Source organism: Hemiscyllium ocellatum, chromosome 19 (genome assembly GCF_020745735.1).
Source record: "Hemiscyllium ocellatum isolate sHemOce1 chromosome 19, sHemOce1.pat.X.cur, whole genome shotgun sequence".
Lineage (NCBI taxonomy): Eukaryota > Metazoa > Chordata > Chondrichthyes > Orectolobiformes > Hemiscylliidae > Hemiscyllium > Hemiscyllium ocellatum.
This window is the reverse complement of record NC_083419.1, coordinates 59,183,895-59,202,765: the sequence shown is the minus strand read 5'-3', so window position 1 is coordinate 59,202,765 and position 18,871 is coordinate 59,183,895. Positions and strand designations below refer to the sequence as shown.

The following is an 18,871-nucleotide window of genomic DNA, read 5'->3' as shown; positions in this document are numbered from 1 at the left end:
GGCAGGATGACGTGCACATGGGGATGACAACACCATGGGTACGAGAGTGGGGGAGAAGCAATACCATGTGCACAGAAGGGAGGTGGGGGTTGCCACCAATCCAAGAGCGATTAATTGGGGCAGTCAGGAGAAGAAAGAAACAAAAAGAAAGGAAGAGCGATCAGCAAATTGGCAAAAGAGCAAATGAAATCAACAAACAATAAAAGATAGTACCTGGGTTTTGGTGGAAAATAATATTGAGTAAATCTTGGTCTCCCCAAGTAATGTTGAGCTTGTATTTCTTGAAGAGAGGCAAAAGTAAATCTTCCCATTTCAGCCGGACACTTGTCATATCATTCTGTAGGATTCAAAAATTATGACGATAAAACTCACTTTGATTCAGTAATTTAATATATGGGCAATTGACAGAAGTCTATTAATAGTTTTAATGTGCAACAGGTAATAAAAACTGATTTTTTTTTAAAACAAAATGGCCTGACTCTTAACAAAACAATTCACACAAAATATCCAATTCCAAACATGACTCAACAGTTGTCAATTTGCGAAATGAAGACATCTGAACTGGAGATTTACTTGCAACTATTGATTCATTTGGGCAGAAGTTGCAGGCTTTAGTTATCATCAGATCTCACTATGTTTTGTTGTCAATAGTTGAAACACATTTCATAATCAAGTAGAGAGCAGGCCATTCACAAAAATGGCAACCCAGAAAATCCTCATTCAGCACTGTTAGATTTTAACATCAGTTCATTTATTGGAACTGAAACTTCATTGAACATTGCAGACTAGTTTTAACATGGATTACTGTACATGATTTGAATGGCACTTTCTTGGCACAATCACTCCCAATGCTACATCACGATTTGACGTCTGCAGCAGGGACCTCCTACCCAGCAGGTCCCAGATTACACAGTGGTTCTGCTGCTCTCCAAAGCCTCCTGGCTGGATAGTAATGAACAGCAAGACCCTACAGCCAGCCAACAGGAGCAACCCCACTGAGGTCAGCTTTCCTAAAATAATGCCACCAGGTAGTGGCCATGACTTGGCCGGCAGCAATTGACAGCCTCAGCACATAGCCCAGAGACAGATAAGCAAATACTTTCAGACACAGACCCTAGCAAGATGTCCTCGGTTCCACTCTTAAAGTTCCTCCTATAGTGGATCCTGTAAGTACAAAGTTAAATCTAATATAAATGGATAGATGGAAGAACTAAAAAAAAAGTAGGAATTTGACCAAAATACTGCATTATATCTGTACCTAAGTTGTAATGAATAAATCATTGTTATTCTGCTAAAGAATGCCCTGCAAGATCTAACTTCAGTGTTAACATTGATGGCTAGAGGAGTCAATGCTTCACTGAAGGTAACTTTAAAAAGTTTTGATTTTTAGAAATACAAGACAATTTTAAGCGAGAATTTCTCGTCTCATTCTACTAAAAAGGAGTCAGAATGTCTGTAGAGCATTGCACAATGTACACAGTCAAACAGGAGATGAAGCAAATCATATGTTGAGAGAAAACAACCGTCAAGAGAGATTAAAGAGACATACGTAGAGAGAAAACCAAAAGGACTGGAATTAGAAATTGCAAAAAGGATATATGGTAACCATATTTATGAGGCAGGATAGGATAATAGCCATAGAAAAACAGGCATACATAAAAGACAAGAATAACCTGCATGTGGAAAGAAATAAAAGACAATAAGGGATCAATCACATACAGGAATCTCAATTACACGGATATAAATTGACCAGAAGAGATAGGCAAAGGGAATAAAGTGAATGGAGTTTCTGTGTGTACAAAGTGCTTTATAAACTGATCTCCATATTCAATTGATTCACATTTATATAAACAGAATTAAAAGAATACGTATTAAATATAGAGTTTAAACAGGACATTCAACATTACCATTTGCTGTATTGCTGTTTTGTTTTTGCTGCATCTGGGGGTCACATTATGCTCAAGTGTAAAGGTCATAAAATGGAGTCATATTGAAAAATACTTTGGTAAGCAATGCATTACTGTGACTCCATGAATGAATAAGGAAACAATTGGAGGGTTACGGCAAAGCCATGCAATTACTTGCATGGTGGTGTTTAATTATGCTTTCACACTCTAGAAACATGCCCAGCTGGATCAGCGCCAGTGACACTACTGACAGCAATATCCCAGACAATTCCTGTATTAAATGAACAAGTTTGTTTAAAAAATATATATATCTATTTGGAGAGTAAACAATTGCATCATTGCTGGGATTTATGGATTTGGTCTTCCTCTTTGTATACTAATTTATCATTAGTCCTCTGCTAGTCATTTCTACTGTTCCTACCAATGAACACAAAACAAAAGTCAAATATTTTACAAACACATCAATAAACAGGCCAGATCAGGTAAGAATAGGCCTCCTAATGGACAGACATAACACCACTGATAAAGCTATGAGATGGCAGAATTTATTTCTCCAGTCTTTGCTAAAGAAATAGAATTGGCAAATGGAGTTCAGAAATAAACAAATGCATTTAAAATAAAAACAAGTGAGCAGACTACACACTTCGAAGCTTTCATGAGTTTTCAGCAAATGAAGTCTTTTTAAAAAAATATTTATGTAGAAGTTGTTTATCTGATTTACAACTTATACTATTAGGTGCACCAAAATAAAACTATGGATAACAGGTCAGAGAATATGGTACCAGGAACAAGTGCCAGAAGGGACTACAAGCTGGCTGACAGAATGAGTGCATAGACCATGAGTATAAAATAATTATTCAGATAGGCAGAAAGTGGGACCCACAAGGATCAGTATTGGGACTATTGTTCACAATTCATAATAACAATTTTGACTTTGAAATCAAAAACAGATTTGCCTAGAAACTCCAAAGGAAGAGATAAGTGTTTCAGCAGTGCAGATTTCAATCGTGCATTTGGATTGTTGGAAGTCTCAATGTAGCTGACTCCATGGGAAATGCCTGGTAATTTCAAATTTCTTTGGGACAATTAGCTGCTGGAACTCGGAGTCCTGAACTTTGGGGGGGGGGGGGGGTAAGAAGAGAGATTTCTGAGAGTTGAGTCACTGAGCTCAACCATTAATCAGGAACAGTAATAAAGAATTAGAACCTGTTCTAACCTTTGGATGGAGTAAGGAACTGAATCCCCAACTCATACTGATCCTCAGCCAACTACACCAACCTCATTAGCTACAAACCTTGCTGGACCAATCCCACATTTCTCACCTTTCTCTAACGACACAAATCGGTCACTGCTGAACTAGCCCCCTTACCCAGTTTTTACCCTGACCCCCAACCCAAGGCTTTGGGTAATGCTGCAGAAGAGAGAGACCTGGGGGTTCATGTAAATGACTCTTTGAAGTTTGAGTCACATGTTGACAGGGTGGTTAAGAAGGTGTTTAGCACACCTGCCCTCACTGCTCTGACCTTTGGACCGCAGGAGTCGGGGATGTCATGTTGAAGTTATGAAGGGATATTGATGAGACCTCTTCTGGAGTAGTGTGCAGTTTCAGTTGCTTTGTTACAGGAAGGATTTTATTAAGCTGGAGGGGGTTCAGAAAAGATTTACCAGGATGACACAGGGAATGGAGGGTTTGGATTACAAGGAGAGGCTGGAATTTTTTTCCACTGGAATATAGGTGGTTTAGGGTTAACCTTAACAGAAATTTATAAAGTGGGTCTTTATCCTCGGGTTGGGAATTTCAGAATTAGGGGACATATTTTTAAGGTGAGAGGAGAGGAATTTAAGAAGAGATGAGGGGTTTACATGTGGAATGAATTTCCAGGGAAAGCAGGTCCAGTTACAACATTTACAAGAGATTTGGATAACGACATTAATAAGAAATATAGAGGAATGTAGCCACATCCACCAATATTATTTATCATATCCGTTGCTCCTCAGGCGGTCTCTCTATATTGGGGAGAATGGACACCTCCTCGCAGAGCGCTTTAAGGAACATCTCTGGGGCACCTTCACCAACCAACCACACTGCCCTGTGGCCCAATATTTCAACTCCCCCTCCCACACAGCCGAGAACATGGAGGTCATGGGCCTCCTTCACCGCCTCTCCCTCACCACCCGACGCCTGGAGGAAGGACGCCTCATCTTCAGCCTCAGAACACTTCAACCCCAGTGCATCAATGTGGATTTCACCAGTTTCCTCATTTCCCCTTCCCCCACCTCACACCCCAGTTCCAAACTTCCAGCTCAGCATTATCCCCATGACTTGTTTTACCTGCCTATCTTGCTTTCCACCTATCCACTTCATCCTCCTCCCTGACCTACCACCTCTATCCCCACTCCCATTCACCCATTATACTCTATGCTACTTTCTCCACATTACCACCCTCCTCTTATTTATCTCTCCACCCTGCAGGCACTCTGCCTCTATTCCTGATGAAGGGCTTTTGCCTGAAACGTCGATTTTCCTGCTCCTCGAATGCTGCCTGAACTGCTGTGCTTTTCCAACATCACTCTAATCTAGAATCTGGTTTCCAGCATCTGCAGTCCTTGTTTTTACCCTGGAGGAATATGGGTCAAGTGCAGGCAGATGGGAATAGTTTAGTTTGGGATTATGGTTGGCATGGACTGGTTGGACCAAAAGGTCTGTTTCCATGCTGTATGACTATGACTCAAAGTGGCCTCAAAGTATCGAAACAACAAGTATTGAAAGGTGCATAAATTAGCCATGGCATATAATTGTTTATAATAAAAATGAAACCAAGCACTATGCTTTGTATGTAAAGAAATGGAATTTGAAAAAGGCACGCTATGTTAAACAGGTATAGAAGCTTTGTTCTACTTAAGAATGCAATGCAGTTCTGGCTGATGTATTGTGAAAAGTATATAGAGGCACTGTATAGCATGCAAAGATAGTTTACAAGAATGATAACATACGTCCTATGGATTTCTGTCAGAATGTAATGGAAGTCGAGGTCACTTTTATCTTGGAAAAGTCTGTCTTAAAATTAATGTTCTGTAAAAAGAATGGATATAAAGGAAAACATTTCCTCTTGTGAGGAAAACAACTAGAGGCCACCCTGACAAGATGTCACCAAAAAATCAAATAGTGATTTTACTTGAAGACTGTTAAGAATGTGAAACTCTCTACCACCGATTGAAGTAGTTTAAGAGGAAGTGTGAGTTTACTGAATGGAAGGATGCCACTTGGCTTATCAGGTCTATGCAAACTCTGTTGCATAATCCAGCCATTCGAAACTGAAGGGTATTCACAATTATGATGATAGAGTTAGCAGGGGAAGAAGAGAGGGCTGCACTACTGCCTCAGTGCCAACCTTGAATTCGATTTCACCCTTGGGCAACTGTCTGTGTGTTTACATGTGTTCTCAGAGTCTGTGTGGGTTTCCTCTGGGTGCTCCATTCTCTTCCCACAGTCCAAAAATGTACAAGTTAGGTGGGCTGGCCATGCTAAATTGCCCGTAGTGCCCAGGGGTCTGTAGGTTGGGTGGATTAGTAATGGGAAGTGCATGATTCCAGGGAATAAGGTTAGGGTAATAGGTCTGGGTGGGATGCTCTTCAGAGGGTTGGTGCTGCTCAATGGGCTGAACAACCAGCTTTTGCATTGTTGAGATTCTATGATGACAGGAGGCTTGGATAGTTAGCACTGGCAGAATAATTGGGCCAAATAATCAGACTGTACTAGCTATCTCATATAATCTATCCTACCTCATTCCTTCCTCCCTTTAGGCTCCGAATGCACCACTCCACAATCCTTACAACCATGTTAATTTTATTGGACTCTCTTTACCACCGAATGTCCTTTTTCTCCAACACCACGTCCATAGTCCAGCAGCAACCATTGCCAGCCCACTTGTCTCATGTCTTCCATTCATCATAGAGCAGTTAAGACTCAAAAGCAGCAACCAGTAAACAAATCTCAGAAATGTACAACTTTTATTTGGATGGGGAGAGGCAAGGTAAAGTCTCAAAACAGCACTTGGACAGACATAGCATTGAGCCATGCTCCTCATACGTTCAGAAGGTGAAACGCTTTCTATCTACTGGAGTTGGGAAAATGTACATATAACCTTAATTATTTCAGTAAAATGTTTCGAGTACTTGTAGCCACATGACATTGCTGAAAGTGCAAAATTTCATTGGACAAATGTGATCACAGCTGGCTGAAAGACAAAACCCATACCCGTATGTTGTTTTGACTTGATTCAGGTGATGGGTATTAACAGAGAATTAACTTTATATATGTAATTGTATGCGTGAATTGAAGTTTATAAAGTACATTCAGACTAGTCTCCAAGCTCTATCCTTCACCGACTGCCTATGGCATAGAATGGAAGCAAACGTAGGTCAGTGAACACACAGATGATAGAAGAGTAGGACCTTATGGAGGTCAAAACAGGATGGGAGTTTTCAATTGAGCTGAAGTTTACAAAGGGTGGATTATGGGATAGCAGAGAAAGGGTTACTAATTGACACGAGATCAGCCGAAGGATAATCTCAATGCAGACGCTTCAAACAGTAACCAATGTAGATGATTGAATTCTTTAACAGATCATGATCTGTCACAAAGGCAAAGCAGCTGGAAGTTTGAAAGTGTTATTTCAATGATTCAGGAGACACATCTGTTGAAAAAACACGAAGGAATACAAAATAAAATCCAATGAAGGCTTAAAAAAGGCCGAAAAGCTAAACCATGCTAATTAGTAGGTCTTCAGTTTGAGCTAGTATGTATGAATGAGAGCAAGAGCACATGTGGATAAACAGGAATGTCTGTAATGGAATGAAAGAAAATGCCAGGTATGGTATACATTCCATTGCAGACACCTTCATATCAAATACTCCAGTTTAATATACAGCAAATCTCATTTTTAGTTTCTTTATCCCCATCTTAGAAAAGCATCTGTCACAATTGTTTTGTGGGCTGTACCTCTACTTTCCACAGCAGGTAGGAGCACCTTCTATGCAAGATTACTAATTAGCTAAATTTAATATTATTGGAACAACATTAACAACTCAATAGAAGATAACTAGCACAATATTATCACTGGTTTCACCATCTTCAAAAGCTACCAAGTTATCTCCATTTTAGTTGAAAAACAAAAATTTGAAACTATGCAAGTACTGGACATCTGAGACACCACTCAGTAAGTGAGTTTTGTTCCGTATTTAAATTTTCCATCTCCCACAATGTTTTAGTGAAGCCAAAGACAGTCCAATAGCGCCATCAGCTGGTCAAAGTAATATTCAACCCTTCAGAATCCTGTATAGACTTAGGAGACCTTTGTAATTAAATCATAATTAGAGATTTCTGCCATTATGTTTCGTTTCTAAATGTCTACTATAATAAGATTCTCTAATCTTATCATTAAATTTCTGATTATTCTGCTCTAAATTATTGGTATTAAGTTTTGCTTGTTTAACAAGTCTGCTGTTTAATGACCAAAATGATTACACAGTTGATTTGAACACAATAGAATAAATGAGGAAATGGCAGGGAGAATATCAGTTTGGGTTCCTCATTTGGATCATTATCCTGTGACTGCAGTTAAGGAACATGCAAATGTGCACAGTAACAGGACCATTGTGTTTGTACAGTCAAATGAATCTCTCTTCCACTGTCAACACTCCAGCACATTCATTTATTTTTTTCGTTAAAAATTCCTTCATCAACACAAGGGACACTTAAACCATGAAAGTGTATAATATTAATTGGCAGCTTCAGAAAAAGGAACTGAAATGATTTTAAAGTAAACACTAAAATAGTAAGATTGGAAGTAAATATTCAGTTACACTTGGTCTGGCAATTGGCTTGGTATTTTATTCTTTTAATTAAATACGGTATGATACCATACAATTAAACATTTATTAACTAAATTAAAAACAATTTTATTCAATAGTGGAATAATTGCAACAGTAAAAAGGGTCTACATGGAAATTACTGTTCTATAATTAACTGAAGGATTTCCTTGTTAATTCACTTCATATCTCTTCAGTGTTCAGAGTGCATTGCAAAAGATCACACAAACCATAAAGTACGTAAAATATTACCGCAGTTCAATACATGAGCATAAAACTTCCAGATCACATTTACCTTAAAGTATTTTTTTCGGATACGTGTCATGTTCATCAACATAACGCCAGAATTGATTCCAGTCTTTCCATAGTATGGATGTCTGGCAAAACGGTTGTACCAGCCAATTCGTGGCTCCTCATGTTCTGGAGCCATTCCAGCAATCTGAGTATGATTAAAATCTTCAAGAAATGCCCAAATATCATCCATCGGACGCAAAAAAAGAATGTCAGTGTCTACGTAGAGCAAAGAATCCACATCTTTGAGGATCAGCTAAAATGAAAAGGACAAGCATCAAGAAGAAATGAAATTACGTTCTGTTCAAGCAGCTTAGTGCAGATATGTGCTGACTGTTCAAAATACCTCTATTTGCTAGCACTGATCACAATTCTGCAAGTCAGGGTTTTCAACTTCAAAATGCTCAATATAAAAGTAAAAAATTAATTTACTTTACAACAATAATAGTCCCTTGACAGATGAACATTAGTACTAAAAGCCAGTTTCATTGGCAAGTGCATTGTTTTGGAACTACCTTAAATATTAAGAAGATTTACATCCTCAGGCACTCATTGTTTTTCAGTGTGTCCACCAGATGAGGATCTTAGTTTATTACTCTTGCTAACAAACCAATCAAGGCTTAGCACTGGAACAAAACCACACCCTTTCAATTAATTGGTGTAAAATCACTAGAGTTTCCCAATTAGCATAACCAAAAATATATTTTGTTATGCCCTTCAGTCTTCCATTTGTTCTTTTAGACTGCACTTTAAGTTGGTGGTCTGAGACACACAAAGACATTTTTGTGTAAATATCGTCCACTGGAAACTTTTTGATTATTTGGGAACATGTGCATCAATGCCAGCAGACAATTTCAGTGCCGACTAAACAATACATTATGGGTTACGATGATCTTTTGTGAAGGTATCCAACATTATTTCTAATCTTAACAAATTGACAAATATTTAGCATATTTTCAAATATCCTGAAGCTATCAGTTTTGGCTGGCACAATCAGAGGTTCTCCAATGACAAAATCTGCTTTTTGGGGGTGGGGGGCACCTCTTCATATATAAATTACGCTACTCAATACAATGAAAATCATGTCGATGGGGGTTGGTCAGACTTGTAAACACTGCTCAGTTGTCAGCAGGTAGAACAGGCTTCACAGCTTTTAGCAGCACTATTTGGGAAGTCTCTTATCCAACTAAGTGTCACTAAGCAATGTCAAGCAGTTTGACTCAACCTATTTAGAATGAAATACTACTGGAATATCTTTGACTTCAGTGGTACATCAATTCGGCAACATTCTGTGGCTATCTTTTACTAGAATTTGATTAATGCTAAACTGGCTCCCTGAGCATGACAGGACAAGTCCATGATACATGTTTTACCTTACTGAGTTCAAATAATGCTCTGCATTGGCTGATGCAGAAGTGCCACTGACTGTTTCTTTCATTAGTCAACAAATTTGAGTCTGCTTTATTTAATTTGCTGCAGAATTTAGAATTTTACAAGTCCCAGACAAGTGGGGAAGAATGCAAGTTAAATATAGAAAACAAATAGCACTGGCAGACTTTCTCTGCCGACTAATATTTGTCTTTATTTTTGGATTCGGGATGAGAAGGGAAAGAGAACATGGCCAATTGGGAAGAGGACAAGATGGGTGCTGTGTGTGGTCAGAAAGCCTCTACAAGGCTCCAGCTGTTGTCTTTAGAAAACAGACATGCATCATAGCCCTCAGTTAACTTTGCCTGGCCCTTCGAGAAGTCTTTGCATACTGGAGGACGATTTTTTATTTTTAAGTTTCTGCAAACCCAACCCATGACAGATAATTAGTAGTGAGGGAAATAAGAAAACAACAAGCACCACTAAAACATTTTTACACAGAATCTGGGTGCTCTTGTCCAGGCAAGCATATGGTTTGTGGGTTTGGAAGGTGCTGTTGAAGAGAAATGGGCAAGTTGCTCCAGTACTTCTTGTAGATGGCATGGACTGCTGCCACTGAGCACTGATGTTGAAGAGAGTGAATATTGCAGTTAGTGCATGGGGTGCTCATTAGGTGAATTGCTTTGTCAAGCTTCTTGAAGGTTGCAGCTCGAGAAACAATCTAATTAAGTCAAGAGTATTTCATTACACTCCTGACTTTGCCTTGCAGATAGTGGACAGGTTTTGACAAATCAGGAGGAGAGTAAATCATTGAAGAATTCTTAACCTCTGACCTGGTCTCTAGGCACTGTACGTATATGGGTAGTTCATTCAGGTTTTGGCCAACAGTAGCTCCAGATTATTCACAGACTGATGTCGAACGTTTTGTCAAAAATGCATCACCACACTTCATAAAAAATACTAAGGATGATTAAAGTAGTAATTGATTTGAAGAAATAGAATTTCAATAGAAAGCTTGTGGTTTTTAAGAGAAGGAATTCAAGAAAGTAGGATCAAGACATTGAAAGCTCAACTATTGATGGTGGAATGGAGAGAAGTGAAACAACTGAGGGCAGGAATATGCTGGTAATTGAGCCCCAATACACCACGAGATGTATTAAAGCTATGTATTATTTAATCGCAAAAATAGTCAATCTTGATCTCTTAATTACTGTTAATCAGGCCAAATGAGAAACTTTTACTAGCTTTCTTAAATAAACTCAAAAATAACTTCAAAAGATAAGTTTGGTCATAAAAATCCTAAAAGCAGTCAGTAAATAAACTATTCATAACGTCTTAAACACACATCTGATAGAGAAGTCGATGCAACACTGTAAATGTGACTTTTTTTGGAAAAGCATACAAAAAAAAATACAGTCTGAATAAAAAACAAAAGATAAAAATAAAACGAGACATCTCAGTCCAGTCACTTTGCTGTTGAGATTGCAATGCAGTCAGTTGTAGAATTGATGAGATTTTCAAAATCATACTTCAGTTCAGATGAGAGTCAGTTAGAAGTTAAGATTTTAAGAGTTAGTTGAAGATAAAAATACAGATTTCTGGAACATTCTCAGGTTCCCAGTATAAATGTTGTTGACAGAGATCTATGGAGCAGGGCAGACAGACAGAGCAACAAATGGATCACACACCTAGGTGTGTACTGAAAAATAGTAACTCCAGTTCAGAGGTTGGTGGTAGGTAGCCTCCAAAACACAAGCTTCCATCTATTCCAAACAATGCCAGAGAACCAATTAAAAGCCAATTCCCAGAAACCACAAGTTCCCTTAAAAGCCTTTCAATCCAGAATATACAGAAGTCAATATTTTAGTTCCATATATCCCTTGGATATAATTTTATATTCTAAACACAGAGCAGATACAAATTACCATGATTTGACAGGTAGAGTTGCTTGAGACTATGGGCAGTAATTAAGATGATGGTAAGGAATTTGACTTTTTTTTAAAACCAGCTACCGTCAATTGGCCATAATTATTATAATAGTGGACTATAGAATGCTTAAATAAAAAAAGCTAACATTTCTTTATTTAATAACATTGTATTATGAAGGTTTCATATTTTAATATTTTGAGGATTAAGTTTTGAAAAATTGCAACGAAAATAATTATTTCACAATCTGTGGAAATACCTTTTATTCAAAAATGGTTCCCTCATGACCACTTTGGACATTGGAACTATTTTTAATGAAAGAGATTTCTTGGAAACCACATGATTTCATCTAAGTACTTGGAATCACTTCTAAGAAAACACATGAATGATTTTATAACTGGGAGGGGGCTGGTTTTGCTTGGAAACTGTTCAGCTTTCAGTTGGGGAAAAGCCAGCTAAATAACAGGCTATTTAGCTCACCGGCCTTCCTGCAACAAGCTAACTGTGGGCCCAATGTGAAACCCGTTGGTCTTCCTGAACAGTTACTCCAAGACTTCTCAATACTGTTTTCTGAGCAACCTGCATCTGCTAAGGCTCAAGTACTGCAGACATTGGTCTCGTGAGCAGTCTTTGTGTGCCATAATGCTAGATTTATAGTTCTGAACATTTCACACCTTGCCTTTTTTTTCTTCAATAACTAATTGTTGACCAAAAGTCCCTTATCCTTCCCCAAACTTAAATCCCAGTTGAAAGAAAAATCAGTTTTTTAACTGTTGTGTGTAACATATGCATGCATAAATGCAAAGTGTCCACTAATTTTTCATCTGAGTTGATGGCAAAACATAAGTTATTCAAAGCAGTGAAATAGTATTCATTAATACATCCGGTTGATGGATTTTCTTTAAGCTAAGTCTAATGCAAAGAAATCCAAGTGAGAGCGATAGCAAGAGAAAATCTGCTCAAAGAACTCTTTTTTTTTCCATATTGGCAGCTTTTTTCAGGGTATGGGAATTGCAAGATATCAGAGATATTCATGCAACCCAAAATAATGTACTCTATTTGCAAACATACACAAGGTCTGCTACATAATTTGCAGTTCATCTGTCATTTCAACTTCAGTACTGTACGGAAGATATTGAATGTAAACAATGAATAAATGTCCACTAACTTGACACTAATGTAGCTTCAGCAGCAATAGGATTAGTGTTAAACCAAGGAGCTTTTTGTCAACAATTTGGTTTGACAAGGAGTACAAACAGATAACTACAGTTTCCACACTGTGGGGATTCTACTTCTAATTCAAATAATTCAGTGGTATTAACATAGGATCACTTATCTCTAACTACCTAAACAATAGAAGCACGAAACTGCTGACCATCACCTCCCTATCTTAAATACTACAATTATTTAATTAAGAATCAGGAGCCAGCTGGAATTATTTTTATAAACATAACTTATACCCAAACAGATTCCTGTTGACCTGGTTATTTGAATGGAAAGCCGAACTGCCGCCATACCTAACCAAATAGCTCAACTTCAAGAGTTCAATACAAATTGAAGATGTTTATGTGTAAAGTTGAAAAATTACCTTAACATATACATAATTATTTTTGACTAGACAATTTCAGGAAAAGGTTTCACACAAACACACCTTTCAAACAAATAAACATTATAGCCTCAAATTACTTTTTAACATCAATGTGTTCAAACACATTACGTACAATATGCCTTCAGGGCAGGTAGAATTTAAAAGATACCTTCTGATCTAGAGATAGGGACATTACTGCTGTACCACAAAGCATTCTGATCAATTTGTTTACAGACAAGCTGTAACATAATGAAATGACATAAATGCAATATCAATGTAAAAGAAAAATAAATCTTACAGGTAGAAAGAGTCGTTGGGAAGCACAGGGCTTGAACAACTTCTTCCATATCGCTGCAGTTTCAGCTGGAAATGTTATTGGGTAGATAGCGTGATTAAACCTCTGATGAAAAGCGGTCTTCCAGATTTCTAGCTGTTGGCCAAAAAGAGATATATAACTAATAGGTTATTCCATTTAAATTCAAAGCCAAAAAATAACTACAAAATAAAACAAATAGTCACTGGAAAGGTAGTAGAATTTGCCCCAAATGGTACTTTCTTATTGAAAAATCAATCAAGTGGCATTTAGATGGGTTTTTATTCTGTTGTGGGTAAGCAAATTTGGTGTGTGTGGACTTGTTGGGCCGAAATGCCTGTTTCCACACCGTAGAGATTCTAATACAAATAACTCAGTGGCATTAACATAGGGTCACTTATCTTCCAAGTACCTAAATAGTAGAAGATACCAAATATGGGGCATCTTCCATGAAGAAGATATTTAAATAGGCAAGGTGAGAAGACAGAGAAATGGTGCAGTAACTAAATTAGATACAAACATCTTTAAAACTTGCTTTAAAACAATGTGACTCAACATACACATGGGCATTTTCAATATCTTTGCAAAACTTGTTTAAACAATAAGTGTGAGCTATCCAGATACATACTGTACTGTTGAACTTGGTATGGAGTTCATCCTCTGCAAATATGTGAAAATGAAGTGGCTTCTGACTAAATAAAATGGCAGACTTCAGCATTGTTAAAGTTTCTTCCAATCTTTGTCCACACGTTACCACGGCCAGATGCATCCTTGAAGAAAGCTTTTTTGATGAGCTTGCAGGGTTCCAAGTTTTTGCTTCATGCCTGTCAAATTAACATTTTGTTAAAAATAGATCACAAATCAAGGTACTCCATACTGCAAAAAAATCAGACACTGAGATATGTTCTCAGAAGTGATGCTTTTGCTCTGTGAAATGATGCAAAATTGATTTCTTAGTAACAAGTAAAGTGGGTGTTTTAATTTGCAATACTGCACAGTAAATTTGTGGAGGCATCTTCCACCCATCATAAAAAACCTACCCAGTTTTACTTCAATGGATTCTAACAAAATGGAATTCAAAGGTTTTTTTTCCCCAGATATTACCGCCCAGTTGGTAGTGAAAATTACCTCTCAATTTTCTGACTATTTCATATTTTAAGAAAGGAAGCTTCAATCAGCACAGTTCTCCAGAATCCGCATGCCTGTGTTCTACATAAATCAATACCCCCATTTCACTTTTACTTTACCATATCTGTAAGCCTTCTTTACGATGTTACAAACCCTTCACCAAATTTAGGGAGAAAGGTACAATCAATTTTTCTCAGTTTCATTAAAATTATTTTAACTGCACACTCATAAGTGGGCGGCACGGTGGCTAGCACTGCTGCCTTACAGCGCCAGAGGCCCGGGTTCAATTCCCGCCTCAGGCGACTGACTGTGGAGTTTGCACATTCTCCCCGTGTCTGCGTGGGTTTCCTCTGGGTGCTCCGGTTTCCTCCCACAGTCCAAAGATGTGCAGGTCAGGTGAATTGGCCATGCTAAATTGCCTGTAGCGTTAGGTGAAGGGATAAATGTAGGGGTATGGGTGGGTTGCGCTTCGGCGGGTCGGTGTGGACTCGTTGGGCCAAAGGGCCTGTTTCCACGCTGTAAGTAATCTAATCTAATCTAATGATAATTTAAGATAGACTGAACATTTTTTTCTTAATTATTACTCTTGATCATTTTATCTCTCTACTGCAAGTTATACATCTCATGGAAATACTTCCTCAAATTTTAAACTAGGATCAGAGAGATTTATGGTGCAATTTTTAATGTGCATAATGCTACTGATAATATACAGATGTCCATCATTGGGCAATTGTTAAATTTCTACCTCATTCAAAAAGTCTAATGCAAGAAATGAAAAATAGTTCAGTTACACAAAGAGATGTACTTCCTGTAATATGCTAATTATATTTGGGTACATTTCTACAGATAATGGTTGCACTCCTTATATCATCATCAGGTAGCTATTCTTTACATGCCAAATGCAGATAGAACGCTGCCAGATCTAACTGTGTCCTGTGTCCAGACACATATGCATTCCAGAAGAGTGCATGGGACAATGATTAGGAAGTCGAGTAAATAGGATATTCAGAATCAGACGGCACGGAAACAGACCCTTTGGTCCAACACATCCACACAGACCAAGGTTCCCAAACTAAGTTGGCCCCTCTTGCCTGTGCTTTGTCCATATCCCTCTATTCACATTCCTATTCCTATTCACGTAACTGTGGAAATGTCTTTTAAATGTTGTAACTGTACCTTTATCTACACTTCCTCTGACAGTTCATTTGACATATGAACCACCCTCTGAGAGGGAAAAAAAAAATCACCCCTCAGGTCCCTTTTAAATCTTCCTCCTCTCACCCTAAAAATATACCCCTGGTTTTGAAATCCCCCACCCTAAGTAAAAGACCTTGGCTAATCACATTTTCTTTCCCCCTCGTGATTTTATAAACCTGTATAAAAAAATCACCCCTAAACCTCCTATGCTCCAGTGAAAAACGTCCTAGCCTATCGAACCTCTCCTTATAACTCAAACCCTCCATTCCCAGTAACATCCTGATAAATCTTTTCTGAACCCTTGCCAATTTAACAGTATCCTTCCTATAGCAAGATGACCTAGAACTGTAGCCAGTAGTCCAAAAGTGGCCTTACCAACATCCTGCTCAACCTGAACATTACAACCCAACTGAGCAATGAAGGCAAGTGCGCTAAATACCTTCTTAACCATCCTGTCTACCTGTGATGTCACTTTCAAAGAACAATGAACTTAAACCTTTAGGTGTTGCTGTTCAGCATCACCACCCCAGGTCCTACCATTAACTGAATCCTGCCCGGGCTCATTTTACTTAAATGCACTACCTCACATTCATCCAAATTAAACTCCATCTGCCACTCTTCAGCGCATTGGCCCAATTGATCAAGATCCCTTTATAAGTTAAACAACCTTCTTCACCATCGACTATACCACAAATCTTGAGGTCGTCTGCAAACTTACTAAGCATGCATCCTAAATTCTCACCCAAATTGCTTCTATAAATGACAAACAACAGTGGACTCAGTACAAATTCCTTCAATTTTCATTTAGCCACAGTGCGATAGCAGTACTGCCACTCTATTGAGATCAGCACAAGTCCAGTTACTAAGTCAGTGAAGGAGTACAAATGCTGCATTCTGCAGTAGTGACATCCACATTCACGTGAACACTTAATTTAACATTGCTCTTGCACCATGTGTAACAGTAAACAAATTGGTTTAGCTGTGGCATGAAAATCTGTGTCCTGTTTCACCTAGGTTTTCATGCACGATTCAAATAGAGCTGTGCTGTGAACCTGGGGCAATCTCAGGTGTTTTCCAACTAAATAGGTCAATGGATCAGCCAATTATCCTTTAAACCTCAACAATGCCAAGTGTGAAACGTTACAATTAGATGCCAGGTAAGATTAATCAACTTGTTACAATTCCAAATAAACTGTTGTGTTTCCAAGTGAGGGGGATGAAGTGGTTCCCCTTCTTAATTCAACCACTCCCTTGATTGGTAGCAACAAGATTGAGTATTGAGTACAGGAGTTGGGGGGGGCGGGTCACGTTGCGGCTGCACAGGACATTGGTTAGGCCACTGTTGGAATATTGCGTGCAATTCTGGTTTCCTTCCTATCGGAAAGATGTTGTGAAACTTGGACGGGTTGGACCGAAGGGTCTGTTTCCATGCTGTACATCTCTATGACTTGCAGAGCAACTTTTTCGATCAATTGCTTTGCTACCAATGTCAGCATTGGTGATATCAATCTAATTTAATGTCAACTCCCAACATTCCGTGTGTGTGTCATGTTTTGTTTGTGATTACAGTAACAGTTTATAAACCCTCTTTCTTGAATTTGAGAGTCTAGTTAATTTGGCTCCTTTTAGAATAAAGGTGCTGCGGAAAAGGTATCAAGAGGAAGTGATGCGTTTTAAAGTAATCTTGGAGTCATAGAAGAGTACAGCATAGAAATAGACCCTTCGGTCCAACCTCTCCATGCTGACCAGATATCCCAACCCAATCTAGTCCCCCCTGCCAGCACCCAGTCCATATCCTTCCAAACCTCGTCTATTCATATACCCATCCAAATACCTTTTAAATGTTGCAATTGTACCAGCCTCCACAACTTCCTCTGGCAGCTCATTCCGTACACATACCACCCTCTGTGTGGAAAAAGTTGCCTCTTTTATATCTTTCTCCTCTCACCCTAAACCTATGCCCTCTAGTTCTGGACTAGACTTTGCCTATTTATCCTATCCATGCCCCTCATAATTTTGTAAACCTCTATCAGGTCACCCCTCAGCCTCCGATGGTCCAGGGAAAACAAACCCAACCTGTTCAGCATCTTCCTATAGCTCAAATCCTCCAACCCTGGCAACATCCTTGTAAATCTTTTATGAACCCTTTCAACTTTCACAACATCTTTCCGATAGGAAGGAGACCAGAATTGCACGCAATATTCCAACAGTGGCCTAACCAACGTGCTGTACATCCGCAACATGACCTCCTGTACTCAATACTCTGACCAATAAAGGAAAGCATACCAAATGCCTTCTTCACTATCCTATCTACCTGTGACTCCACTTTCAAGGAGCTATGAACCTGCACTCCAAGGTCTCTTTGTTCAGCAACACTCCCTAGTGTACCATTAAGTGTATAAACCCTGCTAAGATTTGCTTTCCCAAAATGCAGCACCTCGCATTTATCTGAATTAAACTCCATCTGCCACTTCTCAGCCCATTGGCCCATCTGGTCAAGATCCTGTTGCAATCTGAGGTAACCCTCTTCGCTGTTCACTACACCTCCAATTTTGGTGTCATCTGCAAAATTACTAACTCTACCTCTTATGCTTGCATCCAAATCATTTATGCAAATGACAAAAAGTAGTGGGCCCAGCACCGATCCTTGTGGCACTCCACTGGTCACAGGCCTCCAGTCTGAAAAACAACCCTCCACCACCACCCTCTGTCTTCTACCTTTGTGCCAGTTCTGTATCCAAATGACTAGTTCTCCCAGTATTCCGTGAGATCTAACATTGCTAATAAGTCTCCCATGGGGAACCTTGTTGAACACCTTACTGAAGTCCATATAGATCACATCCACTGCTCTGCCCTCATCAATGTTCTTTGTAACTTCATCAAAAAACTCAATCAAGTTTGTGAGACATGATTTCCCATGCACAAAGCCATGTTGACTATCCCAAATCAGTCCTTGCCTTTCCCTCAGGATTTCCTCCAACAACTTGCCCACCACCGAGGTCAGGCTCACTGGTCTATAGTTCCCTGGCTTGTTCTTACCACCCTTCTTAAACAGTGGCACCATGTTTGCCAACCTCCAGTCTTGCGGCACCTCACCTATGACTACAATTATCTCAGCACATGAAGCCCAGCAATCTCTTCTCTAGCTTCCCACAGAGTTCTCGGGTACACCTGATCAGGTCCTGGGGATTTATCCACCTTTAACCATTTCAAGACATCCAGCACTTTCTTCTCTGTAATCTGGACATTTTGCAAGATGCCATCATCTATTTCCCTACAGTA

At 38.9% G+C, this 18,871-nt stretch overlaps 1 protein-coding gene across 3 annotated transcripts in view; it reads right to left on the bottom strand.

Annotated features, from left to right (window-relative positions):
- Nucleotides 1-18,871, bottom strand: part of gxylt1b (glucoside xylosyltransferase 1b) — an 84,406-nt gene that overhangs the window by 14,346 nt on the left and 51,189 nt on the right. For all 3 annotated transcript variants that reach the window (XM_060839971.1, XM_060839972.1, XM_060839973.1), the window contains 4 exons: nt 13,893-14,088; nt 13,250-13,381; nt 8,074-8,325; nt 214-337 (listed from right to left, as the gene is read on the bottom strand). In XM_060839971.1, coding sequence (XP_060695954.1) covers nt 214-337; nt 8,074-8,325; nt 13,250-13,381; nt 13,893-14,088 — 704 coding nt within the window. The remainder of the gene's footprint in view (nt 1-213; nt 338-8,073; nt 8,326-13,249; nt 13,382-13,892; nt 14,089-18,871) is intronic.